The sequence below is a fragment of the Eriocheir sinensis genome, chromosome 5 (assembly GCF_024679095.1).
Source record: "Eriocheir sinensis breed Jianghai 21 chromosome 5, ASM2467909v1, whole genome shotgun sequence".
Classification (NCBI taxonomy): domain Eukaryota; kingdom Metazoa; phylum Arthropoda; class Malacostraca; order Decapoda; family Varunidae; genus Eriocheir; species Eriocheir sinensis.
The window spans coordinates 21,406,815-21,433,614 of record NC_066513.1 but is presented as its reverse complement, the minus strand read 5'-3'; the positions used below and the strand labels follow the sequence as shown (position 1 = coordinate 21,433,614).

The following is a 26,800-nucleotide window of genomic DNA, read 5'->3' as shown; positions in this document are numbered from 1 at the left end:
ACACAGTGTCTTCTACTTCTTATACGTTGCCAATGATTTACTGTTACCAATTTATCCTCCCTCTGCAGCCACCTAACGTGACGGTGAAGGCGGTAAAAGTCAGAGGCGTCGCCTTTAAACGCCTCCCGACACCCATTTCTTGATTTACGGCGACTCCGGTGACGTTTTCTAGTCGACGTGTTGACAGCTCGGTTAACCCAGAGGTCGACCCGCTAACATGTCCCGATGGGTGACTTGTGTAATCCCGTGCCAGAACGAAGAGGAAATAGAAGGAGTGTTAGGTGTGTTATGAGAAAAGAAAGGGAGAGATGAGGGTGACAAGAGAGGAGAAAGGGGAAGAACAAAAGTGGAGAGAATTACGTAAGAGAACGATAGTGGGAAATGTGAAATACAATGCTGAATAGCAAAAGTGAAGGAGCTGTAATGAATAGGAGGAAAAAGGGAGGAGAAACTGAAAGGTGGAGGATAGAAAGAATCATGGAAGTGATGAATAAGAAAGTAAATGGGGAGGAAGTGGGAATTATGAGAGAGAGAGAGAGAGAGAGAGAGAGAGAGAGAGAGAGAGAGAGAGAGAGAGAGAGAGAGAGAGAGAGAGAGAGAGAGAGAATTGGCTTAGGGAGGAGAGCCTATAATAAGAGAACAGAGTAATAAAGGGGAAAGATAAAAAGGGAATGCTAAAGTAAAGAAAGAAGATACAAAGAAATAGTCGTTGGCTGCAAGAAGTGCTAAGGGAGGCGAATCAGTCACGAAAAAAAGTGAATGAAAACAAACAACAGACTGAATTAAGAACAGTTACGTCACGAGGAAGATGAGAGGGGGAGGAAGCTAGCAGGAGGAGAAGGTGGCAGAGGAGGAGGAGAAGGTGGCAGAGAAGGAGGAGGAAGAGGAGGAGGAGGAGGAGGTGAGTTGCTGGGAGGCCCTTCGATAGAGTCCTCGCTGCAAGATCAACAACGCCGTGTCTCTAGTCAAGTAGGAGTTTTCCTCACCTTCCTCCCGCCTTCCCTCTCACTCCCGCTCCTCCCGCGCCACATCTGGTTGCCGGGAGGAGGCGGGGGAAGGGACAGGCCGCTAAGGTCCTCAGTGCTCTTGTTAGCAGCGACACCCTCGATTTATGAGTATGGCGGTGAAAATAGAGACCAATTATGGCCATTATGAAGGTGACAGTGGTGTGTGCGTAGCTCAGCCGCCATCATCTGCCCCACTGTAATCTCGAGGCGGCCACCGGGAAACACTATCTGGCGGTGGGCGGGGCCTGGCAGGTCGCCGCCCCTGGTTGGTCGACCCTCCGCCCCGGACCCGCCCATTATCAAAGGTCGATTAACGATTGGCGGGTGTCACGTGGTGGGTGCCTGGAGGCGGGGCTGCGCTGCGCAGTGACGTCATCAGTGATTGGTGGGTGGGCCGGGTAATTTGTAGTGTGATCGCCGGCGTTGAGGATGTGTTAGTGGCGGTGATAACAACTCCCCGGGGACGATGGCGCCGCGTGCTGCCCTCCGCTAGTGGCACCGCTGGCCCTCACTCACGCCGCCACCATCATGTATTCCGCCCGCAGGTGCTACTAATTGCCAGGTGCGACTCGGCTCCGACACACCTGGGAAGTGTGCGTTCCCACTGGACGAGCGGCGTGTGCCGACGGCGGCAGGTCCCCAGCAGGTGGCGGCGGCCCATGGCTGCTGCTCGGCCCCGGGGCTGAGCTGCGCCCGGCGGCGGCCTCTAGCGGCACCTAACGAGACGGTAATTACCGCAGTGAGTGTAATTAGCGGGCGAACCGCAACGGCCCCATGTGTGAGCCGATGGCGAGCATGGAGCCCTCGCAGCCCGACGACGACGAGATCTCCGTCGGGAGTAACTCTCCGATGGTGACGCCGCGCCGCGACACCGACGACTCCTTGATCGACGTGGACGACAGCGGCGACGGTGGCGCGGGGGACAAAGGGGCGGCGGGGCCCAAGGTGGAGCCGCCGGATCCCGCGATGAGCCCCGGACCTCCCCGCACGCCGCCCGCCGCCCACCAGGCCAACAACGCCCCGCTGCACCGTGCCCTTAAATTCTCCATCGACAACATCCTCAAGCCGGACTTCGGGCGGCGGCTGGGCGACAACGTGGAGAGCAGCGAGCAGCCGGTGGACTTGTCGCGTGTCACTGCCAGGGACCCCAAGGACCCGGCCGGCAGGAACCAGGGGGGTGCCGCGCCCAACCCCGGCGGCATGATGGTGAAGGAGCGGGAAAGTAGCGTCGGCGGCTCCCTCTGGCCCGCCTGGGTCTACTGCACCCGCTACTCCGACAGACCGTCAGCAGGTGGGTGTTGAGCGTGTTGCTGTGTCTTCCTCTTCCCGAGGCTGCCAAGATGCGCCCGGCAGCCTTGTGTATACAGACACACACACACACACACACACACACACACACACAAACAGAGGTGATTAACAACTCAGTACGCGTTCATATTTTTCTATATATTTTTAAAACTTTCTATAAGTATGTTTATGTGTGCGTACGTGTGTGCGTGTAACTAAGGTGAAGACGAGCGTGGGAGGAAAAAACGCCTGCAGGAAGAATCTCTGTAAATCAGCTACGGGTTAGCGGGTCAGAGGGCAACCGCAGCCGTGAAATTTAACGCAACATTTATTTTTCACAAACAATGAGCGACAAGCGGCTCCCATCAAGGCTAGGAGGGAGGCGCGCCCCCCATTCCCATACCTCAACCTCTCTTACCCCCTCCAACATCGCCCCCCCCCTCCACTGCTCCCTTCCTCTCCGCCTTCTGTATGGCTATTGTTACTTTACATGCATTATAATTCATGTACGCTCATCCCTGTGTGTGTGTGTGTGTGTGTGTGTGTGATAATTTCTCTTTCTCTTCCTTGTTGTGTGTGTTTGTCTGTTTGTCTTGCGTGTGTGTGTGTGTGTGTGTGTGTGTGTGTGTGTGTGTGTGTGTGTGTGTGTGTGTGTGTGTAATATTCGCTTACGGTCTGATCACGTGCTTGACTCCTTATCGCCAACCACTACCCTCACGGAGTAAGCTTTGGACTTCATTTAACCGCTCTATGGGCAAAGCTGCGACCCCCCCCCCTCCCTCTTACTCTAGGAGGGGGCCCGTAACCACTCCTCTAAGCTGGGAAGGCAAACTGAGAGCATTGCCACTACACCACGGAAACGGTTGTGGGTGACGGGGGGTAGGGGGGAAGAGAGAGAGAGAGAGAGAGAGAGAGAGAGAGAGAGAGAGAGAGAGAGAGAGAGAGAAAGTAATCAGGAGTGTGTTTTCCCTCACGGTCCCCTGTTTGTGCTCCCGAGTGGCTTTATTTCAGGGTTATGTTGTCGCGTTTTACGTACTGCTGTATTATGGCTTTTTGCATCGGGATTTAATAGAGCCATTCCGACGAGGGGCGGCGGGAGAGGCGGAGGAGGAAAAGAGAGGACGAAAAGGGGAAAATAGAACTAAAAACTGTATCAGCAAAGCGGAGGAGGAAAAGAGAACGGTAAGGGGAAAACTAAAACTAAAAACTGTATTAGGAAAGGCAGAGGAGGAAAAGACAGGAGGAAAAGGTGAAAATAGAGCTAAAAACTGTATTAGGAAAGGCGGAAAAGGACAAGACAGGAGGAAAAGGGGAAAATAGAGCTAAAAACTGTATTAGGAAAGGCGGAGGAGGAAAAGACAGGAGGAAAAGGGGAAAATAGAGCTAAAAATTGTATTAGGAAAGGCGGAGGAGGAAAAGACAGGGAGAAAAGGAGAAAATAGAGCTAAAAACTGTATTAGGAAAGGCGGAGGAGGAAAAGACAGGGCGAAAAGGGGAAAATAGAGCTAAAAACTGTATTAGGAAAGGCGGAAAAGGACAAGACAGGGCGAAAAGGGGAAAATAGAGCTAAAAATTGTATTAGGAAAGGCAGAGGAGGAAAAGACCGGACGAAAAGGTGAAACTAGAGCTAAAAACTGTATTAGGAAAGGCGGAGGAGGAAAAGACAGGAGGAAAAGGTGAAACTAGAGCTAAAAACTGTATTAGGAAAGGCGGAGGAGGAAAAGACAGGAGGAAAAGGTGAAAATAGAGCTAAAAACTGTATTAGGAAAGGCGGAGGAGGAAAAGACAGGAGGAAAAGGTGAAAATAGAGCTAAAAACTGTATTAGGAAAGGCGGAGGAGGAAAAGACAGGAGGAAAAGGGGAAAATAGAGCTAAAAACTGTATTAGGAAAGGCGGAGGAAGAAAAGACAGGAGGAAAGGCGGAAAAGGACAAGACAGGGTGAAAAGGGGAAAATAGAGCTAAAAACTGTATTAGGAAAGGCAGAGGAGGAAAAAAAACAGGACGAAAAGGAGAAAATAGAGCTAAAAACTGTATTAGGAAAGGCGGAGGAAGAAAAGACAGGAGGAAAAGACAGGACGAAAAGGGGAAAATAGAGCTAAAAACTGTATTAGGAAAGGCGGAGGAAGAAAAGACAGGAGGAAAAGACAGGACGAAAAGGGGAAAATAGAGCTAAAAACTGTATTAGGAAAGGCGGAGGAAGAAAAGACAGGAGGAAAAGACAGGACGAAAAGGGGAAAATAGAGCTAAAAACTGTATTAGGAAAGGCGGAGGAAGAAAAGACAGGAGGAAAAGACAGGACGAAAAGGGGAAAATAGAGCTAAAAGGCGGAGAAGAAAAATAGGACAAAATAGGGAAAACAAAACGAAAATATTGATTATGAAAAAAAAGTAGTAAAGAGAATAATGAATATGAGATTGACGAAGGAAAAAAAGACTAGGGAGAGGAGAAAATATAAATAGGAGCTACACATATTTACAAGAGTGAAGAGACAGTAAGGAAAAAAAACATTGAATCGGAGTATTTTACGAGGATAAACACGGAGAGAGAATACATGTACGGTAAAGGATAGAATAGAAGCCAAGGAAGAATAATTGTTAGATGAAAACTGAATAAAAAGAAATTAACAAAAGGAGATCTGAGCCACGATAATAAACGCCAGGACCACTAAGAGGAGGATTGTGTTGCTCTGAAGAAGATTGTGTTACGGTAAATATTCGGGATCACATTTCAAAATAATAATGCAAATTCTCACAAAATAAGACGATGGTTTTCAATGTCATATGACCTGACGAAACGAACAGATAATAAAGTGGGAGTGTAACAGTAAATAAAGAGTAAATAGAAGAAGTTAAGAGAGTAATTAAACTGATAAGGGATGTCAGGCAAGGTTATAAAATGGGTATATAGCAAAATGTAGCGAAGAGAATATAAATTATAGCAACAACAGAACAGTAAAGAAAAGAATGTAGAAGCTCTAGATAAAGTTGAGTAATTAAAACCGGGAGGAAATACCTTGTGGATGACATTTACGTGGCGAGGCTTCTTGAGTTTCGCTCCCGCGGCACAAGAGTAGTTCCTGCGGAGGGAAGCAAACAAACCGTCCTCCGGCTGTGTTCTTCGCCTGAAAGAAAAATAAATGTGGTTGCTCTACAGGAATAAAAGAACATAATGGTGAAGGTCAAGAGCCTATTTTTTTTTTGTCGCGAAGAATAAATAAATAAATATATCAATAAACATTAATAATAATAATAATAATAATAATAATAATAATAATAATAATAATAATAATAATAATAATAATAATAATAATAATAATAATAATAATAATAATAATAATAATAATTTGGAAGCAAACCTAGAGAAGTAAAGTGAAGGTTAATTATTTTTAATGATATTGTTTGTTATTATTATTATCAGTATTGTAATAATTATGATCAGTATTAATATAATTATTACCGTCAGAACTGATTCTTAACAGCATTGAGGTAAAGCTGGAATATCTGAACGAAAAAAAAAAGTAAACTTGAAGCGCACACACACACACAAACACACACACACACACACACACACACACACACACACACACACGAGCGCGCACATTTATATTTTCAAATCTTTAAAAAATACTCAGAATATAACCACGATTTTTTTTAAGCATCCATCAGGGTTACAAAAACTTTTACTCCTTTTACTCGCTTTTTGAATGCGAAAATAATACGGGAGGTTAGCGCAAATAAATAGGAATTACAGCCTCTCGTGGAACATGATGAAGCAATATTCAAATAGCCCTCAGCTAAGAAGCGTAAAGAGAATCAAGAGCTACAATGGAACGCTGTGAACACCGAGCAGAATTGGTAAACTTTTGTCGGCGGAAGAAATAAATATATTCAACAAACATGAAAAATAAGAGTAATAAAAGTAGAACAAAAATTATAAAGGAAAGAAAAAAAAAACGCATAAAGAACGACAGCTGAATTATAAGTGCAAAGAATTGAATAAGTATGAGTATAGAGAAAGGGAAACAATAAATATACCTGTACAGAACGGAAAAAAAAACAAAAAAAAAATAGTCATATGAAGAACGTAAAACTGGATGAAAATTATACATATCAAGAACGGAAAACTGAAAGAAAATGGGAAGAAGAAAACCATGACTTACAGAAAAAAATAGTGAACAATAACAGAAACAACAGTAACTTGAAGAGAGAAGGCTGCAGGAGCGGCTGGGGGAGATGAGGGACTAGCGGCGGTGAATGAAGACTTACATGAACCTTAAAAGAATCTGAAATGAGAAAACTGAAATAGGAGAACGACAATACCAGGAACTCTCACCATGATTTGCGGCCGTGGCTCTGAAGTTCGTATTCCTTTCTCGCAATTCGATTATGCAATTTCGTAATACATTAAACTACACACATAAAAAAACGGCGAATGAAATAAAGGATGATGATATGGATATAGAGAGAAATTAGTTAGATTAGAGAGAGAGAGAGAGAGAGAGAGAGAGAGAGAGAGAGAGAGAGAGAGAGAGAGAGAGAGAGAGAGAGAGAGAGAGAGAGAGAGAGAGAGAGAGAGAGAGAGAGAGAGAGAGAGAGAGAGAGAGAGAGAGAGAGAGAGAGAGAGAGAGAGAGAGAGAGAGAGAGAGAGAGAGAGAGAGAGAGAGAGAGAAATACCCCACAATTTACGCCGCCATCGCCACCACCAAATGTTTCACACTTTATTTCATTCCAGCCGAACATAAAGTCTCACACCAGTTTATTACGGCGTGTGAGTAAATCCCTGCGTGGCTCAGTGTGTGTGTGTGTGTGTGTGTGTGTGTGTGTGTGTGTGTGTGTGTGTGTGTGTGTGTGTGTGTGTGTGTGTGTGTGTGTGTGCGTGTGTGTGTGTCTGTCTGTTTGCCTGCTTTTTGGTTTCATGTAGCTATGTAAATAATATAAATGTACAGATTGTATATAAAAAAAAAATGGAAATAAAAACGCAGTGCTCTCAGAATCTTGTCCACTTGAAAAAAAAAACATTACTCCTTAAAATCAACTTCCTGCTCTTCTGCCATTTTTGAAAACTCCTTTCTGCCAAGCTGCCCTTTTTCGGAAGCAGTTAATTGCTGCCATTTTCCTCCTTTTCTCATTTGCTTTCACTCCTTGTCGCAAACTCATCGTATATTCCAGTTACCTTTTCAGAGACCCTCATTTTTTTCATCCCCTTTATTCCCTTCCTGTGTTACCTTTTAGAAATACTTCCTTGCTAGTCAAATATGTATCCTTCCTCATTTTAATCCCTTCGAAAATACGTCCCTGCCTCTTACCCTTTCCAAAAACACGTCAAAGTCAGTCGGCCCCTTTAGAATGTACTCCTCGGCCTCATTCCCCCTTCAAGACACGTCCCTGGATCTTCCCTTTCCAGAAAAATAATTCGACGTTTCTTGCACCATCTTGGAAAGTACTCCCGGTCCCCTTAACCCTTTTAGACACACCTCCCTTGCCCCCTTGCCCCCTTGAGGAACCCAATTAGGCGGGGCGGCGGCACGGAGCTTATATATGAAGCAATTAGCAAGACGGTAACGAGCTTATTCGTAAGGGATGGCGCGTAATGAAACAAATCCTTCACGTGCATCACCTGGAGGTCGACGGGCCGTGCTTGAGGCGGGGGAGGAGGAGGAGGAGGAGGAGGAGGAGGAGGAGGAGGAGGAGGAGGAGTGGAGGAAGGTAGTAAGGTTGGGGGCGAGGAACATAACTCTTCTAGCTTATGAGTGGAAGAAAGAGTATTTGTTCAAGTCGAGAGAGTGATTGCCACCATCTCTCTCTCTCTCTCTCTCTCTCTCTCTCTCATACATATATTATTTCTCGCAGCCTATTATATGTCCACCATTTGTCCTTTTCGATCATCTTAGTTCATTGTCTTTGTCTTCCAATACATCGACACTAACGAGAAGACACTTAAGGGAGATTTTCCACTCCTTGCCGACTTTCCAGCTCTCACCCCGCGAGGCAACGACCAATTTGCGTTGAGAAAAGACAAAGAAAATGGTTCCCGAAGTCGGTGTCCTAATCAAGCTATAAAAAAATAATTGCCCTCATGACATATACCCTCGACGTGTGGCTGAAGGTATTAACTTGTATACTAGAAGACCCACACTAGAAAGAGGGATAAAATAAAGAACTTGTAATACGTTTATTGAAAAATGACTGATAGTGTGCTTGGGCGTGTGCGTGTGTGTGTGTGTGTGTGTGTGTGTGTGTGTGTGTGTGTGTGTGTGTTAACAGGTAGTATTTATAAACGTGTCTGGCGGGGAAAGTGACATTAGTAGTGGCGGCGGCGGCGGTGACGGTGGCGGCGGCGTCGGCGACGGAGGATGGATGGCAGACGCACTCCCTCACCTTCCAAACACACCCACAACCCTCCTGTCAGCTGCCTCAGGAACACGGGGAACACGGAAATGGGCAAGGACACGGGCATGAACACAGGCACAGACACATTCAAACGGCCATACAAGGGCGAACCAACAGTACAACACGACGCAGGTATACTTCACGAGCGAATAACGAGAGAACGCTTGACACGACACATACACGATCACGACCGAAGGCAGACACTGACACGAACACGACAGACCAGGCGCAGACGAGGCAACGGCAAGACAGGACAAGGCTATGAAGGCGCAGTGAGAGAATGCCGGACATACAAAACATAGGAAAACGCTTGGAAGAGGGAGATACGAGGAACGACATTGATGCTACGATACTATACGAACGAGAGCCAGAAAATACTCCATCACTACACAGGAATAGGAGAGAAAACGACAATAAGTGCGTTGGATGTACGAGACGAGAACGAAAAAAACAAACAAAAAAAACTAATGAGAAGGATTCGGATACACAGACACAGTAACAGAGGAAAAGAACGACGATACTGAAGAAATGAACGATACTGCGATTGAAGAGAACGATAGCATATAAATCCATCTAAATCAATCTAAATCAATACAAGTCTAAACACGTATTAATATAAACGAGAGAGAGAGAGAGAGAGAGAGAGAGAGAGAGAGAGAGAGAGAGAGAGAGAGAGAGAGAGAGAGAGAGAGAGAGAGAGAGAGAGAGAGAGAGAGAGAGAGAGAGAGAGAGAGAGAGAGAGAGAGAGAGAGAGAGAGAGAGAGAGAGAGAGAGAGAGAGAGAGAGAGAGAGCACCCCCCTCCCCCCCACAATGATTACTGGGTGGCAGGATGGACGGATCAGCAGCGGCAGTACAGCGATGAGGGCAATCAGGAGGAAAATTAAGTCCTCTATAGATTGTTACACACTCGGCCGTAAACACCGTAATTGCTCTGCGGATGATGACACAGTACACTCGTTGAAATATACTTACATACCGAAAACATGAACGCTCTCCGACTGTCTTTCTCTTTCTGTCTTTCCTCTTTTTTTTTCATCCTTTTTTCTACTTTCCCATTTTTTCATCCTTTTTCTCTTTCCTCTTTTTTTCGTCGTTTTTCTCCTTTCCATTTTTTCATCCTTTTTCTCTTTCCTCTTTTTTTCATAGTTTTTCTACTTCCCATTTTTTCATCGTTTTTCTACTTCTCATTTTTTCATCCTTTTTCTCTTTCCTCTTTTTTTCATCGTTTTTCTACTTCCCATTTTTTCATCCTTTTTCTCCTTCCCATTTTTTCATCCTTTTTCTCTTTCCTCTTTTTTTCATCGTTTTTCTACTTCCCATTTTTTCATCCTTTTTCTCCTTTTCCATTTTTTCATCCTTTTTCTCCTTTTCCATTTTTTCATCCTTTTTCTCCTTCCCATTTTTTCATCCTTTTTCTCCTTTTCCATTTTTTCATCCTTTTTCTCCTTTTCCATTTTTTCATCCTTTTTCTCCTTTCCCATTTTTTCATCGTTTTTCTACTTCCCATTTTTTCATCCTTTTTCTCCTTCCCATTTTTTCATCCTTTTTCTCCTTTCCATTCTTTTATCCTTTTTCTCCTTTCCATTCTTTTATCCTTTTTCTCCTTCCCATTTCCCCTTTTTCCATTTTTTCTCTCGCAATTCCTTCCATACTCTTCATATTGTGTCTCCTTATCCGTTTTTATTACTGCGTGTTCAACCTTGTATCGCTTAAAAAAAATCGATGGGTTTATAATATTATCGTAATCTATCGTTGTATCGTTCATTCGTTCATTCTCTCTCACTTCCTTATAGACACAAAAAAATAAATGTAAAAGAATAAAGAAAAAAGCGGTACTCAAGCCAATTACTTCCACACCCCAAGGACCCATCTTGTATCACACCATAGACAGACCATTAAACGATCAATATTCCCGCCGCAAGAGCCCGCGGTGACAGGACGGATCAACACACCCATTATCACCAACAGCGACACACTATGTATTTATAACCCACTCCGCCCCCTTCTCACGCTCACCTGCCTTATGTATATTCTCTATTCGCATTAACTCCGCTACGAAGTCCCTACCCCTTCCTATTTAAGTGTATATGGTTTTGGTCAGTCCACAAGCAAACTACGCCCCTTGCGCTAACTCTGCTTGTGACTGGTAAATGTTGGGATGGTTGCGGCTTATTGGTGGATGCTTGCTGTTGTGGGTGGAGCTTAATCGCAATGCTAGTAAGAACGGAGTATTACAGTAACGACAGAAATGCGATAAAAAGGCGAAATATTAATAGATGTTTAAATGGTTAAGGCTTTTTGGGTTTGGCTTCCTAGGATGCGTGGAGCTAAATTGCAATGTTAGTAGGGACAGAATATTGCAGTAAAGATAGAAAAAAAAGAACGCGAACTATTGGTAGATGATGGAAATGGCTAAAGCTTATTGGTGGATGCTTTCTGGTATTGGCAATGTAGGTAAGTATGAGCTAACTATTACAGTAACGACATAAGTGCGGTAACTAGAGCGGAATGTCCTCGAAGGTAGAAGAAACTCGACTTGCTCTCCCCGCGTCAGCTGCTCGGTGGTCAAGGAATGAATGATAGATAGTTGATAATTGCTGTTCGTTGGGGCTGCTATCAATCCTCTTAACATTCCTCGGTAATAGACAGCTGTAGGATACGTATGATGTGAAATGGAATGTAATTATATTTTAAGCTGATGGTGATGTGACGTATTGTGCCAATGACTTTTTTCTTTTCGAATGAGAATTAAGAGCAAAAGAAAGAGTAAATAGACAGTGAAAAAAAAGGAAAATGAGGAGGTGGTGATGATGATGATGTTGGTGAAATAACAGGAGGAGGAGGAGAATGAGGAGAAAGAAGAAATGAAAAGCTAAAGACGAGCAAGAACAAGTGCAGGAATAGAAAAAATTGATATATATGAAAATGAAGAATTTGATAACGGCGTATAAAAAAATATATAACGGAAGAGAAGTCAATAAAAAGGTGAACGAGGACGAGAAAGAGAACCAAGGTAAAGATAAGAAAGAAAATAAGAAGTAGAACGAGAAAAATAGAAAAATCGAAGACGTAAAATTTATTAAATAAGCCTGTTAGAAAAAAGGAAAAGAGAAAGAGAAAGAAAAAGAAGATAAAGAGGAACAGAACGAGAGAATTAAAGGAGGATCGAAGAGACGTTGAAATGAGTTGAATAATTCTGTTAGAAAGAGAAAGAAGAGCAAGAAGAAAAGAAAGAGAAGTAGGTCGAAAAAAATAAAAGGATGATCGAAGAGGCTTTAAAATGAATGTAATAAGTTTGTTAGAAAGAAATACAAGACGAAGAAAATAAAGATAAACAGCAGGAGAACGAGGAGACAATTAAAGGAGGATCGAAAAGACGTTGAATAAGTGTTACAAAAATAAACAAAATAAAGAACAAAGAAGAGAAAGAGAAGAGGGAGAGAAATTGAATGAGAAAATTAAAGGAGAAGTTGAATAAGTATGGCAGAAAGAAATATAAAAGAGAAAGAAAAAGAAAAAAAGGAGCAGGATGATAACATTAAAGAAGGATCGGAGACACGTTAAAAGGAGTTGAATACGTTTGTTTGCCTTCAGTGGGTCGTTATCGTCTCCGTCACCGAGAAAGAAACACACTGAGTCGCTGATCGAGTATTAATCATTCCCCCGAAGCCTGCTCCTTGCTCGTCTATTAATATTTATTGATATTTTCGTCGCCATCATCGTCCTCATTCCCTAAACATTATGCAAATCATTTTCATTTTTCATATTCTTTTTTTTGTCGTTCTTTTCCTTTATGCGATGTTATTTTCCTCTCTTTTTTTTCCTTTGTTGTTTTCTTTCTTTCTTCTGTTATTTTCTTTCTCAGTCTTTTTGTTTTTTTATCTCCTCATCGTCCTCATTCCCTTAACATTATACAAACCATTTTAATTTTTTATATTTCTTTTTTGCCGTTCTTTTCCTTTATGCGATCTGTTATTTTCCTCTTTTATTTTCCTTTGTTATTTTCTTTCTTTCTTCTCTGTTATTTTCTTTCTCAGTATTTCTTTTGTTTTTTTTATCTCCTCATCGTCCTCATTCCCTTAACATTATGCAAATCATTTTCATTTTTCATATTCTTTTTTGTCGTTCTTTTCTTTTATGCGATCTGTTATTTTCCTCTCTTATTTTCTTTCTTTCTTCTCCGTTATTTTCTTTCTCAGTCTTTCTTTTGTTTTTTATCTCCATTCGCTTGTTGTATGTTGTTCTCCTTTATCCTCTTTGGTTACCGCATTCGTAATTATAACACGTCACTTCATGTTTATATATTTGCCAATTACCTCCGTTATTACAATCCCCTTTCTCGTCATCCCCAATAATTTCCTCATCATCATCAACATTCATCACCATCCCCATCATTTGTCATTACTTTCATCACCATTTTTGTCATTGTCATTAGAATTCTCACCATCACCACCACCAATGTCACAACCATTATCATCGAGCCCCATTTCTTCCCTTCTCATCCATATCCTCTTCCTCATTGTCACCATCACCACCTAGCCTTCAAGTTTTCCTCCTCCTCCTCCATCTTATCATCTTCTTTGCCATCATCATCTTCACTAATTACACGATCATGACCTGGCCTCCCTTTCCTCCATCTTCTTCCTCCTCCTCCCGCTCCTCCTCCTCCTCCTCGTCATCACCACCATCACCATCGTCTGTCTGCTGGCCGGGGGCGGGACAAAGGGGTCGCCATTTAACACTGTCACGGCGTCTCGTTGAGGCTCCTAAAAACAGGCCCCTCAGCGGAAAGGTTCGGCCCCCTCAGGCTAAAAGGAACCTCATTAGTGGACGCCAAACCTACCTATCTACTTACCTAGCAGCTTATCTACCTCCCTACCTCCCTATACCTTACTACCTTCCTATCCGTCTACCTACCTATACCCATTTACCTACCTAACTTTACCTACCTACCTACCAACTTACCTACCAGCTTATCTACCTCCCTACTTCCCTAAACCTAACTACCTTCCTATCCATCTACCTACCTACCTACCTGTATCTACTTATCTATACCTATCTAACTACCTCTCTACCTATCTATCCATCTATCTATCTGTCTACCATCCTCTCTCTCTCTCTCTCTCTCTCTCTCTCTCTCTCTCTCTCTCTCTCTCTCTCTCTCTCTCTCTCTCTCTCTCGTTAGTCCAAACCACTTTTCCGGCATTTCACTCCCTCGCCATTTCCTTATTTTTTTCTGTTTTCAAATTGCTCTCTTTTTCTTCAGCTGGCTATCTCCCTCCCTATCTGTAACGAGGAGGAGGAGGAGGAGGAGGAAGAGAAGGAGGAGGAGGAGGAATACAGGAAAATAGGAGCAAATTACCTTATAATGAAGCTGTGTGTGTAAACAAAGGAATAAGGAGAGGGAAAAGGAGCCAGAGAAAGAAGAGAAGTCAGAAAGGGAGGGAAAACGAGGCAGAGAAGGAAAAGATAGAGGGGAGGCAGAGAGGGAAGAGATAGAGGGGAGGCAGAGAGGAAGAGAGGGAGGAGGAGGCAGGGAAGGAAAAGAAAGAGAGGGACGGAGAAACTATATGATTAGAAGATTTACATAGAATAGATGACGAAACACACCAAAAAACAAAACGAAAAAAACAAGGATGACGAAACAAAACGAGAAACCATAGGAATAGAAGATAAACAATTGCACAAGAGGAAGAAAAGAAGACAAAAAGGAAGAATGCAAAGAAGAAAAGACAAAGAAGAAAACAGATGAAACGCACGACGGGTAAAAAGCAGTGGAGTCAGATGGAAGAGAGCGGACGGCGAGTCTTGGGGCACCTTGGCGGCCCTACAGAAGGGTTGGTAACGTTTTTTGACCAGAATAATTACAGATAACATTAGGGAAGCGGCGGCGACTAGTTGAAATGCCGCTAGTCGTCTGTCTGTCTGTCTGTCTGTCTGTCTGTTTCTACCTTCTGGGACGGAGTTAGTTAGGTGTTGTATTTTCAGTCGTAAGAAGTTATATAAAAAAATCAACAAATCCAAGTAATCCCACACTAAAAAACCGGTCAAAATAGACAAATCAGCCTCATTATTATTGAAGACTAATACGACCTATAAAAAATGTAGCTATCTATCTGTCTATCTCACGAACGTCTAACGGAACAAGTGACCGATTAGAAAACTCCACCGAGACTCATCGAAGTCTAAGTCAGGGTCGTTTGATCATATCGGGACGCGCTTCCTCTCCAGGTGACGAGTTTGATGATTGAGGGATGGACGGAGGGGAGGGAAGGAAGAAGGGAAGGGAAGGGGGAGAGGTAAGGCAGGAGGGAAGGAGGGAAGGAAAGGCAGGAGGGAGAAGGGAAGGGGAGAAGTGTGACTAGAATGGGGTATGCACGGATATGGAGGTAGGAAGAGAGAGAAAATATTGATTGGAGATGTGAATGAAAGAAAATGGTGAATTGAGGAAGGAGAGAGAATCAGAGAATGAGAAGAAAAAGGAGAGGAGGTATGACTAAAATAGAGAATGAACGGATATGAAGGTATGAAAAGAGAAAAACAATGTTGAATGGAGATACGAAAGAAAGAAAACCGAGAAGAAAGGAAGGGGACACCAAGAAATGTAAAGGGTAAGGAAGGAAAGAGAAAAAAACGGAGAGAGGAGATATGACAAGAATGGAATAAGAACGGATATGGAGATATGGAAAGAATGGAAAAAATAATGAATTGAGACATGAGAGGAAGGATATCAAGAAAAATGGAAGGAGAAACCAGGGAATGTAAAAGGAAAAGCAGGAGAGAGAGAGAAGAGAAGGAAAGGGAAGGAGGAGGAATGACTGGAATGGAGTGTGGAAGATTTTAGGAGGAAAGAAAGAAGGAAAGAGAAGAATGAAAGAAGAGACAAAGTAAGGAAAGAGGTAAAGAAGGAAATAGTGAGGAGGGAGAGAAGGAAAGAAGGGAGAAGGTGTCACGAAGAAATGGAGTAAGAATGAGTATACAGAAAAGAAACGTGAAAATGAAAGCTGAAAAGAAGTATGAGTGAAAAAAAATGGTGAGAAAATGTTAAATGAAAGAGAAGGAGAATGCTGAAAGGAAGTATGAAAGGAAAAATCAGGAAAGGAAAACGTTAAATAGTTAATGAGGAGAGAAAAGGGTAGAGAAAAAAAAAAGACAAATGTAGAGGAAAAAAAAAGAATAAGGAGTAACTTGAGGGACGTGTATAGAGGTAGAAGGGGAAAGGGGGAGAGGAAGGAGGAGAAAGAAGGGAAGGAGGAAGGAAACTGTAAAGCCGTATGGAAGGACAGCGGGTGAGGTTTATGATAAGAGGGAAGAGAAGAATGGATAATAACTTTAAAAGAATTAGGACCTCGAGGAGACCGATGACTGACGGAGGAGAGATACGAGGAGAAAATTTGATGAACGTGAGGAGAAAAAAAAAGGTAGAAAAATAAATATGAAATGAAATATGAGACGAAGGAAGGAATTTATGAACGAAAAAAGATGGTTGCAAATGATAAAATAGAAAAAAATATACCAGAAAAGTTAAGAAAAGTAATATGTAATAGAAATATACTATAAAAAAAGAAGTGGGAAGAGAAAAATAAAACAAGCCAGCACACACATAATAAACAAACAAATACACATAAAAAAACACTACTACACACAAAAGATATATACAAACAAATACACAGAACAACACACACACACACACACACACACACACACACACACACACACACACACACACACACACACACACACACACACATTATGCCATACACACCCTCTCCCTCTCTCTCCCTCCCTCCCTCCCTTTATAACCTTGCGTCAACACTTATAAATAACAATGGTAATTATGACCTCCGTGTTGCATAACTGGCGCCATCTACAGTTGTGGCGGATGCAGTAGTAGTAGCAGTAGTAGTAGTAGTAGTAGTAGTAGTAGTAGTAGTAGTAGTAGCAGTAGTAGAGATTGTGTAATGGAAAAGGTGGTAGGGAAAGTAGTGGTAGAAACAGAAGTGGAAGCGTTGTTGATGGTAGTGGTGGTGGAAGTGGTGGTGGTGATGGTGTTGGTGGTGGTGGTGGTCGTGGTGGTGGTAGTGGTGGTGGTGGTGGTGGTAGTAGTGGTCGTGGAGGTGGTGGTGGTGATGGTGGTCGTGGTATTGGTGGTGGTAGTGGTGGTAGTGGTGGTGGTGTTGGTGGTGGTGGTGTTGGTGGTGGTAGTGGTCGTGGTGGTCGTGGCGGTCGTAGTCGTTTTTCAGGGTCACGTTATGGGCTGAGCTGACTTTAATATCTCCATTACCGGGGCCGCACCGAGACCGTTCGGCGACTGGTGCTGACTGCTGATCGCCCCTCGTCAGCAGGTGTCCGGCTATCGCTACCTGCTAACCGGCCCGGACTGCTAACTGGTCAATTGTGTGCAGCGACTGGTTGACAGGTTGACTGGATGTGTTGACGGGGATGATTTGGGATGGTTCGGATGTGATGGGTGGCTTAATTTGTAGGCTATGACTGAGTACGAAGTGAATGACAATTGAGGTAGATGACTAAACCTAACTGATGTCCGACTGACTGGCTGACTGACTGACTGACTGACTAACTGGATAATTTAAGTACCGAGTGAATGACAATTGAGTCCGACTGACTGGCTGACTGACTAAATGACTGACTGACTGACTGACTGACTGACTGAAGGGCTACATGAATTAACGGTTTCCTTCCTGTGTACTCATCTAGCTAACTGACTGTCCGGCTAACTAGCTGACTGAGGGACTGAAATATTAGCTGAATTACTTACCTGTCCACCCATCTACCTACCTATTATTCTACTAGCCATCCTATATATCTATCGATCTATTTACCTATGTATCTATAACTCAACCTATCTGTGTGTTACCTATTAATAGATCATTTATATCCAGAGATTAGTCAAAAGGACGAATGACTTGGAAAGATGTTCCTGGGTCGTTCTTTCTTATAACTGTTTATTTCTGACCCTCGCGCTGCCTGGATAGTAATATTTTTTCATTCTTTCTCTCTTCCGAATAACACTTATTCCGTATATGTATCGTTGTTGGCAGCAATATCAACACGGCAGAATACATACTAAGCCTCGTGTGTATTTCGTGTCAGCTTGTTATATCTACACATACTTATTTACCCTCCCGATGACGTCAACATCTTATCGCCATTGGCGGGGGCGAGCAGCCTCATCAGAATCCTGCCCTATGATTGGTGGACGCGCGTGACGTTACTAGAATCCTCGTCGGCGATTGGCTCAGCACAGAACGACCTCATCCCTTGCATAATGAGGTGGTGACGGCCGATAATTGCGGTATAAATGATTCATTTTCGATAATCACCGTCATTTGGGGACCTTGAGGCGAGATGGAGGTGTCCGAAGCGAGGTTTTTAAAAGGGCTGTTAAGGAGGAGCGTTGCGTTACTTAAGGATAATGGATGTTTTAGATAAGTGTGATGTTACGATGGCTTACGAGGGCGAGTTGATGGAGTCTGGTACGTCATGGGTTGCGGCAAGTGATGGAGGCGTGTCAAGGGTGGATTGTAAAGCGTTATATAAAGTGGATGTGTAAAAAATGTACGGTACCGGGTGATAAGTTTTGTAGCGTGAAAGAAAATGCAGCGAGAGATTATTATAGCTGGTGTTGATAAGAGACTGATATCTGTGTGAGTGAGGCTAAATGGTTCTTCTGTATGTGATGCAGGTTATTGTGTTGAAAAAGTATTGTGCATGGTGTGTTAATGTTGAGAATTGCTTGTGTTGACTGTGTGTGTTAGCGAAATTGTGATGTAAGAATTGATAACCGTAGATGTTGATAAAGAATTCTTGGTGTGGATGTTATTGTCACGTCGAGAAAGAAGATTGCGCATGAAGTATTAATGTTGATAAATGTTTGTGTCTGTCTGTCTATATATGTTGGTGAAGCTGTGTAGATGTTGTGTATGGTAGAAAAAATATGGAAAACTGAAAAAAAACTCCCTCACCAGCACAATTTAGGTCGATCATCAATAAATGGCCTTTAAGGTGGGAAAATGGGGTTAGAAACTTGCACATGAAAATCCTAATCAGCAAAACAATCAACAAACAAATATGAACTAAATCAAAACATCCCCCCCCCCCCCAAAAAAAAATAATAAAACTGCCACTCCCCCCAGAAAATCAGACATCAGTAAAAGATTAAAAGAACAAATAAAAACCAAATCCAAAACGGCCAAGAAAACAAACCATCTAACTCTAAAACAGAAAAAAAATCGAAACTAAGTGGAATATAGGAGAAAAATCAGAGGCGTTATCAGAAAAAAAATACGAAAACGAAATAAGAACCAAACCCAAACGGCCAAGAAAACCAACCATCTTCCTCTAAAAACTAACAAAAAAAAATCGAAACTAAATAGAAAATAGAAGAAAAATCAAACTTATGGCGGTGGAGGCGGCTACAGCGCTCTTAGTCACCTCTACGTTAACGCTTAGTCATTAGTACTGTAGAAGGACCGAGACGTATAAGTAGACCAACTACGAAGAGGGAGGAGGAGGAAGAGGACGAAGAGGAGGAGGAGGAAGAAGAGGCAAGGAAGGTAAAGAGGCCAAGCCATACACAGGTGGCCACTTAGGTCTGATTGAGAGGAACAGAGTGTGTGGAGGGAAGGAGGAAGGGAGGGAAGAAGATAGGGAGGAAGGGAGGTAGGGAGGGCCGAGGGTGATTTGGGCTATCGGTCCCCGCGGAGTGGAGGGAAGAGGGAGACGTAAAGGTTGGGGAGAATTGGCTGGAGGTAAGAGGAACAGGGGGAAGAGAATGACGGAGGGGGGAAGGAACGAGTGAGAAGCAAGAGGAAGGAAGGGGTGAATGAGGTAAAGAAGAAAGGAGAGTGATTGAGGGGAGAAGGAAGGGAGGGTGAAGTAAAAAGGGAAGGAGAAAGAAAAGAGTAAATAAGGGAATTAAGGGAAACAGACGAGAGAGAGGTAAGTGGAAGGGAGGAAGGGAAGGGTGAATGAGGTAAGGAAGAAAAGAGTGATTGAGGGAGGGAATGAGAAGGGGAGGAGGAAGAATGAGTAAATGGGGAAATATGAAAAGAGGGAATGAGGAAGGGAGGAAGTGAATGAGGTAAGGAAGAGAGTGAATGAGGGAAGAAGGGAGTGTGAAAAAGGGAAGGAATAAGAAAAGAGTAAGTAAAGGAATAAGAAAAGAGGGAGTGAATGAAGGGAATAGGAAGGGTGAGAGTGAAGGAGGGAGGAAGTAACAGAGGAAAAGTGGAATGGATGGATGAAGAAGGTGTAAAGAGAAGAAAGGTGGAAGGGAGAGAGAAAGGAGGAAAGAAGGGGACAACCGAAACCACGAGCGAAGGAAGGGAAGGAAAAGAGAGGTGAAGGGAAGGAAAAAGGGGGAAGGAGTGAGGAAAGGGGGAAGGGATGAACAATAGTTTTAGAAAGTATAAGATGAAGGCGTCTGAGAAAAAAATAATAATTGCTTGAACGCAGAAAAAAAGGGAAGCATAATTTGCGGGTAAAAGTGGAGAGGAAAATTATTACAGAAAAAAAAAGATGGAGGAAAATTTAGACGAAAACAATAATAGCAGACGAAAACATTGACTGGACCACCAAAAATAAACCGAGCGAAAAATAGAAAGAAAAGTAAAGAAAATAATGCAATAAGAAAAAGGAAAAACAAGGAAAAAAAAACAGAGGAAAGAAAATGAAAGATGAGACGAAAATGAAAAAGAGAAGAATTATGGAAGCGACGAAACGAAGAACAGGAGGAAGAAGGGAGGCAAGAAGGTGGAGAAAGAGGAATGTGAGGAATAGGGGAAGAAGGAGGAGGAGGAGGAGAAGAGGAGGAGGAAGAAGAAAACGGGGAAGAAGGGATCATGGAGTACAGCGGAGTGTGGGGGAAGTAGGAGGAGGAGGGAGGAGGAGGAGGAGGAGGAGGAGGAGGAGGAGGAGGAGGAGGAGGAGGAGGAGGAACAGAGGGGGAAGGTAGCAGAGAAATCAGTCCACCTGGAATATCGTGTCTCCAGGTGAGTTAATTGATGGGGACACGCAGGTGGTGCAAATCACAGAGCCCCGCGATATACAACTCAATTCCGGGGACACTCCAAGGCAAGGTGCGCGCCTCCCTAATTTTGTCACCTGCCACAAGCCGCGCGTTAAGCCAGGTGAGGAAACGACAGGTGCGCCGAGAGGGGAAGGAAAGGCGAGACGGGGACGGATTAGAGACTCGAGAATGTATACACTGACAGGGGAAACAGAAAAGGGTAAAAGAATACTGAGAAATGGGAGAAAAGGAAGAAAATGGCGAGGGATAGCAATGGGAAGTGAAAGAATGGAATGGTGGAAGATTGTACGGGAATGTATACACTGACAAGGGGGACAGAAAAGGGGGAAATGAGTACTGAGAAATAGTAGTAAGGTATGGAACATGGTGGATAAAGAGGTGTACGGGGAAGAGAAATAAGGAGAGAAATAATGTTGTGAAGGAATAATGTATACGAAAATGTATGCTGAGGGGGGACAGAAAAGAGGGAAAGGAATATTGAGAAATGGGGAAAAGGGGGCAGAAAATGATGGAAGAAGAGAGGGACGAGGGAGGAAAGTGAGGAGTGAGAGAAAGACAACAAAGGAAAAAATGTACAGGAGAGCATGAAGGAAACTGAATGTAGGAAAAAAAACAATGAAAGTTAAAGAAGTGAAGAAAAACGAGGTGGAAAGGGAAATGGAGAAAGAGGTGAAGGAGAAACAAGGGGGAAGATTAGGAAGGAACGAGAAGGCAACAGAGGAACTAAATGAAGAGGAGAACGAAAGATAGATAGGAAAAGGAAAGAGGAAGCCGGGACAGGTGACAGGAAGGGAGTGCGACAGGTAGCAGGAGGAAAGAGGGGAAAAAACGAGGGGGAAGCAGAGGCAGGGAATACAGATAACAAGGGGAGAGGGGAAACGAAGGGAATGGGTGACAGGTAGAGAGGGGAAGGGCGAACAGGTGACGAGGGGTAAGGGGGGAGGTGACAGGTAGGTGAAGGGGAGGAGATGAAAATATAACACGAAGATTTAGGACAACAAACACGTCGAAAGAGTTTATTTTGAACACTTACACACATGCCTCTCTCTCTCTCATTCTCTAATTCTCATTCTCTAATTTTCATACATGTTTTCATTCTAGTTTTCATTCTTCAGTTCTTTCTCTTCTTCTTCCATTTTTTCTCTCTGTTTTTTTCATTCTTTCTCAATATTCTTTCTTTCCCACAGTCTTTCATTCCTTCAGTCTTTCTTTCTTTCTCTCATTTTTTATTTTCTCTAATTCTTCAAGCTCTCATTTTTATTTTTTCTCTAATCCTTTCATTTCTAATACAGTTCTTCCATTCTTTCTTTCATTTTCTCTCTCCCTCTCCCTCTCTCTCTCTCACACATTCTGACTATCATTTCCACACCTTAAATATTCATTGTCTCTTCAGCATTTACTAACGAGCTGGTTCTCGTGTCATTAGCAAACTGGTTATTAATGGCTCCAAATGACTCCTAATGAAGCAGAGCCCATGATTTTCGCGGCTTCAAAAAGAAAACCCAAAAAGAAGAACTGGCAAAGAAGAAAATTTATACGATATTATGTTGCATCTTTAGCGAGTTAATGATGAAGGAAGAAAGGAAGGGAGTGAAGAAGTAAGAATAAAAGAAAATTTAGAGAATGAAAGGACAGACCAAAGGAAACTAAAAAATGAAAAATTGCAAAATAAGATAAGAATTTGCAGGGGAAAATACGTAAAAGGTATAATGTTCCTCTCCTCTGTAAGTTTATAATGAGGGAAGAAAGAGAAGGGAGTGCAAAACAAGACAGAATAAATAAAGAAGACTTGGTAAAATGAATGAAAATAAAAAGAAAATAGCGGGAACAGACAAGAGTACGTATGCATAATTTTGTACAACTATTTTGGTGAGTTGAAAAATTAGAAATGAGATGCGTGACACAGCAACTGAAAATAAATATAAAACCAAAGATCATATGGAAGTAAGCAGAAAGCAACTCGCTGTCAAATAAGGTCAAGGAAATGAAAGTTGCAGCTGAAAGGAAGAGAAAAATCAAAGCAGGGAAAATTAGGTTAACGAAGAAAAGTAGTAAGAAAAGAAGTAAGAGAAAGTGGAAGGGAAAAACAGAACAGGCTTAAGAAAGGTGATAAAAAATAAACTAAAGAGGTAATTACAGACACAGAGAGGGGGTCAACGAAGAGAGAGAGAGAGAGAGAGAGAGAGAGAGAGAGAGAGAGAGAGAGAGAGAGAGAGAGAGAGAGAGAGAGAGAGAGAGAGAGAGAGAGAGAATAGCCTGATGGTGACCTCGGGCGCTGATTGGCCCATAAATAGCCTAGGAGAGAGTGACGTCACGCGCCAGTTCATCTTCCACACGGGATCACTATTTCACTCATCGACGCCCCACTCTGGCCCTTACGACGCCTAATACCAGGGTCGACACTCCCTTGACGCCCCTAATGAAGGCTTCCAAGCAAAAACATGAAGGGCTTACGGCAAAAATTTTAGTGTTGAATCGCCGAATTAGCATAAAAAAAAACGACGAGGGGGAAGGAAGGAGAACGAGGTAAGCCATATTTCCCCTCACCTCCCTTTCCTCCTTACCTTCCTTCCTACCCACCTACCTACTCCTTCCCTCCATTCTTATATATAAAAGTTAACGAGGGGGAGGGGAAAGGTGAGGGAAGGGAGGGGAGAGATGTAAGCTGAATTTCCCTCAATCTCTACCTCCTCTCTTCCCTCCTTACCTATACCAACCTACCTATCTACTTCCCAGCATCCTTACACAAAGTTAACAAAGGGAAGGGGGACGAGGAAAAGGGGGGGGAGGTAAGCTAGACTTCCTCCCTTGCCCTCCCTTCCTCCTTCCCTATACCTTCCCATCTATCCTACTCCTTCCTTCCCTTCATCCTTACTCTTAATAGTTAACGAGGGAAGGGGTGAAAGTAGGAGGAGATGGCAAGCTATATTTCCCTTTCCCTTCCTTCTTATCTACCTACCTACCTACCTTCTTACCTTCCTACTTACCTTCTTATCTCCTTTCCTTCGTCTGAAAAGTAAGAGGGAGGGGAGAATGAACAGGGAAATAAACCATATCTCTCTTTCCTCCGTCCTTATCTACCTATCTACCTGCCTATCAACTTCCCTTTATCCTTACACATAAAGAAAGGGAAAAGAAGGAGGGGAAAAGGGAGAAGCAGCTATCTATACATCCCATCGCTCCCTCTTTTCCTATCCACACCCCTCCCTTCCCGTCTCTACCCTACCTAACTCTCCTGCTTCTTTCCTACCTTTCCTATCCACACTCCTCCCTTCCCGTCTCTACCCTACCTAACTCTCCTGCTTCTTTCCTACCTTTCCTATCCACACCCCTCCCTTCCCGTCTCTACCCTACCTAACTCTCCTGCTTTCTTCCTATCCACACCCCTCCCTTCCCGTCTCTACCCTACCTAACTCTCCTGCTTTCTTCCTACCTTTCGTATCTACACCCCTCCCTTCCCGTCTCTACCCTACCTAACTATCCTGCTTCCTTCCCACCTCTCAACCTACCTACCTCCCCTGCTCCCTACCTACCTTTCCTCCTTCCTACCTGCCTCCTTCCCTCCATCCTTCCACTTAAACGAGCCCTTGTTTACGGCCGTCATTAGCTCATGTAATTCTCCTCGAAACAGTCCCTTCACCACCCGGCCTATCAAACTTCGCCCGGAACCTGCCATATCTTGCATATTAATTGGGTCTAATAGGGACTGCAAGAGCGTAATTGGTTTTAAACGCTCGAGTAATCAGCGGTGCGCGCCAACAAATAGCGGGTACAGCGCGGCGCCCACCTTATTATGGCTTAATATTAATGGCGACGTGATTCTCTCTCTCTCTCTCTCTCTCTCTTTCCTTCCTTCCCTCGGTGTGTGTGTGTGTGTGTGTGTGTGTGTGTGTGTGTGTGTGTGTGTGTGTGTGTGTGTGTGTGTGTGTGTGTGTGTGTGTGTGTGTGTGTGTGTGTGTGTGTGTGTGTGTGTGTGTGTGTGTGTGTGTGTGTGTGTGTGTGTGTGTGTGAGGGGAAGTGCCGTTTAGTTTTTGGTTCCTTGTTTCTTCTCAGTGTCTCGTGTTTATCGCTTTCCCTTTAAAACGAAATGCAAAAGTATTATCATTATTATTATCAGTATTTTTATTATTAACACCAATAGAATTACTTTTACCTTTACTATGCTTATTATTTTTTTTACGTCGGTTATTGGAGCTTTTAATTTTATTCTACTACTCATATTTCTCATGTCGGTGGCGTTTGAAGGGAATTTCTCAAGGGTTAGTAATCTCTATACATGCATATTTTTTCGTATTCAAGTGTGTCTGTAAATTAACTACCTTATTTTTGTCTTCATCTTTTCTATTCTTTCTAATGTTGCTTGTGAATTTTTCCGAGCTGTTCTGTTTTGTTGCTTTTTAATTCGTTATTCTAATCTTCGTGAACACCTGCGTGAATCCATTATCCAAAACCTTACACCTGAACGCTCCGCTCAAGTATTAGATTCTGATTAAGATTTCGATTAAGAACACTCGGCTCACGTCCCGTCCATTTCAACGCCTGTTCCACTTTGAAAACCTATCTGCTCATCTATCTATCGCACGGGATATTCCTCTATCAGCCCTACAATTTTATCTATCCATCTCCCCATATCTTTTTTTACTCTGCCACTTCCTCTCTCACATCACCTCCATCCCTCCCTCCCTCCTCTTCCTCTTCCTCCTCCTCCTCGTCTTCTTCCTCCTCCTCAAAGTGGCTAACTGGCTGGCTAATTCGATCGCTTCAGTCCAACAATTGATCTCAGTGAGGGTCGGGCAGGGCGGTTCCTCTTCCCAACTAACCACCCGGAAAATTCGGCGGATCGGGTATTTGGTCGGCTTGTTGACTTAGCTCCTCCCTCCTCCCTCCTCCCTCTTCCTTCCTCCTCCTCCTCCTCCTCCTCCTCCTCCTCCTCCTCCTCTTCTTTTCCTCGTCGTTCTTCTTCATGAACCTCTCTCCTTTTATTCGATGTTATTTTTTTTTCTCCTGATTTTTTCCTCCTCCTCCTCCTCCTCTTCGTACTCCTCTTTTCCTCTTCTTATTTTCTCAGTATTCCTCTTCTTTTCCTCCTTCTCCATTTGCCCCCCCCCCCTTCCTCCTCCTCCTCCTCCTCTTCGTACTCCTCTTTTCCTCTTCTTATTTTCTCAGTATTCCTCTTCTTTTCCTCCTTCTCCATTTGCCCCCCCCCTTCCTCCTCCTCCTCCTCTCCCCCCTCCTCATCTTACTCCACCCACACCAAACTCCTATCATTCACGCTCTCCCTCTTTGTCCCCTCCTCCTCCTCCTCCTCTCCTCCTCTTCCTCCTCTCGTTTAAACATTATTTCCCAGATCTCCCATCCTCGTTGCGCATTTTCCTCTTTTGAACAGAACGGTTTTTTTAGGGGGGGGGGGGGGGTGCTGACAATCCTAAGTGTTGTCGTTTATTGTTGCTGTTGCTTGTGTTTCTGTATTTGTTAATGTTCTTGTTGGTGCTGCATCGAAGGAAACATGCACCTTATGACTTTTAACCTGTATTAAAAAAAATCACAAGTGGGATGAGCTCCATGGCCCGGCAACATGTGTGTGAACGTCATTGGAATTTTGGCCTGATTTTGAGTTCAGCAGCAACCTCTAAATCTATAATACACTAAATGGGAGCAGATTTCACCGTACGTGTGGTGTCATGTGGCGCTTGCCGCGTCACAGTGTTTACGTGAGATCACTGGCCTATGCCTACAAATGCCAAGAAAATGCGGTGGTAAGACGAAGTTATTGTTCTCTTCGACGGCATAGAATTATCCTTTATGCCTATATTTCGAACGATTTTGAAGAGTATAGTCCCCTCTTACTATCTGGGGAAAACATACACCCCGCACGATAAACAGAGGAGGGTAGATAAGATGCAAGATAGGCTGAGGAAAAAAGGGAACTGTTACTGCAGAAACTACGAAAAATTACCACTACTACTACTGTTACTACTACTACTACTACAACTACTACAAATAAATATAATAACAAAAACACGTCGATCAGTCGGGTCAGCGGAGAGGCGAAAATACCTTATC

At 43.4% G+C, this 26,800-nt stretch overlaps 1 protein-coding gene across 6 annotated transcripts in view; it reads left to right on the top strand.

The window, feature by feature from the left end:
• The first annotated feature begins 688 nt into the window (after positions 1–688).
• The window catches only part of LOC126985134 (homeobox protein engrailed-1-B-like), a 98,945-nt gene continuing 72,833 nt past the window's right edge, over positions 689–26,800 (top strand). For 2 of the 6 annotated variants that reach the window (XM_050839711.1, XM_050839682.1), the window contains exon 1: positions 695–2,298. In XM_050839711.1, the coding sequence (XP_050695668.1) occupies positions 1,782–2,298 (517 nt within the window). In that variant the 5' untranslated portion in view covers positions 695–1,781. Of the gene's footprint in view, positions 2,299–26,800 lie in introns of all 6 variants that reach the window. The other 4 variants (XM_050839691.1, XM_050839719.1, XM_050839708.1 and 1 more) reach the window with 4 other exon arrangements.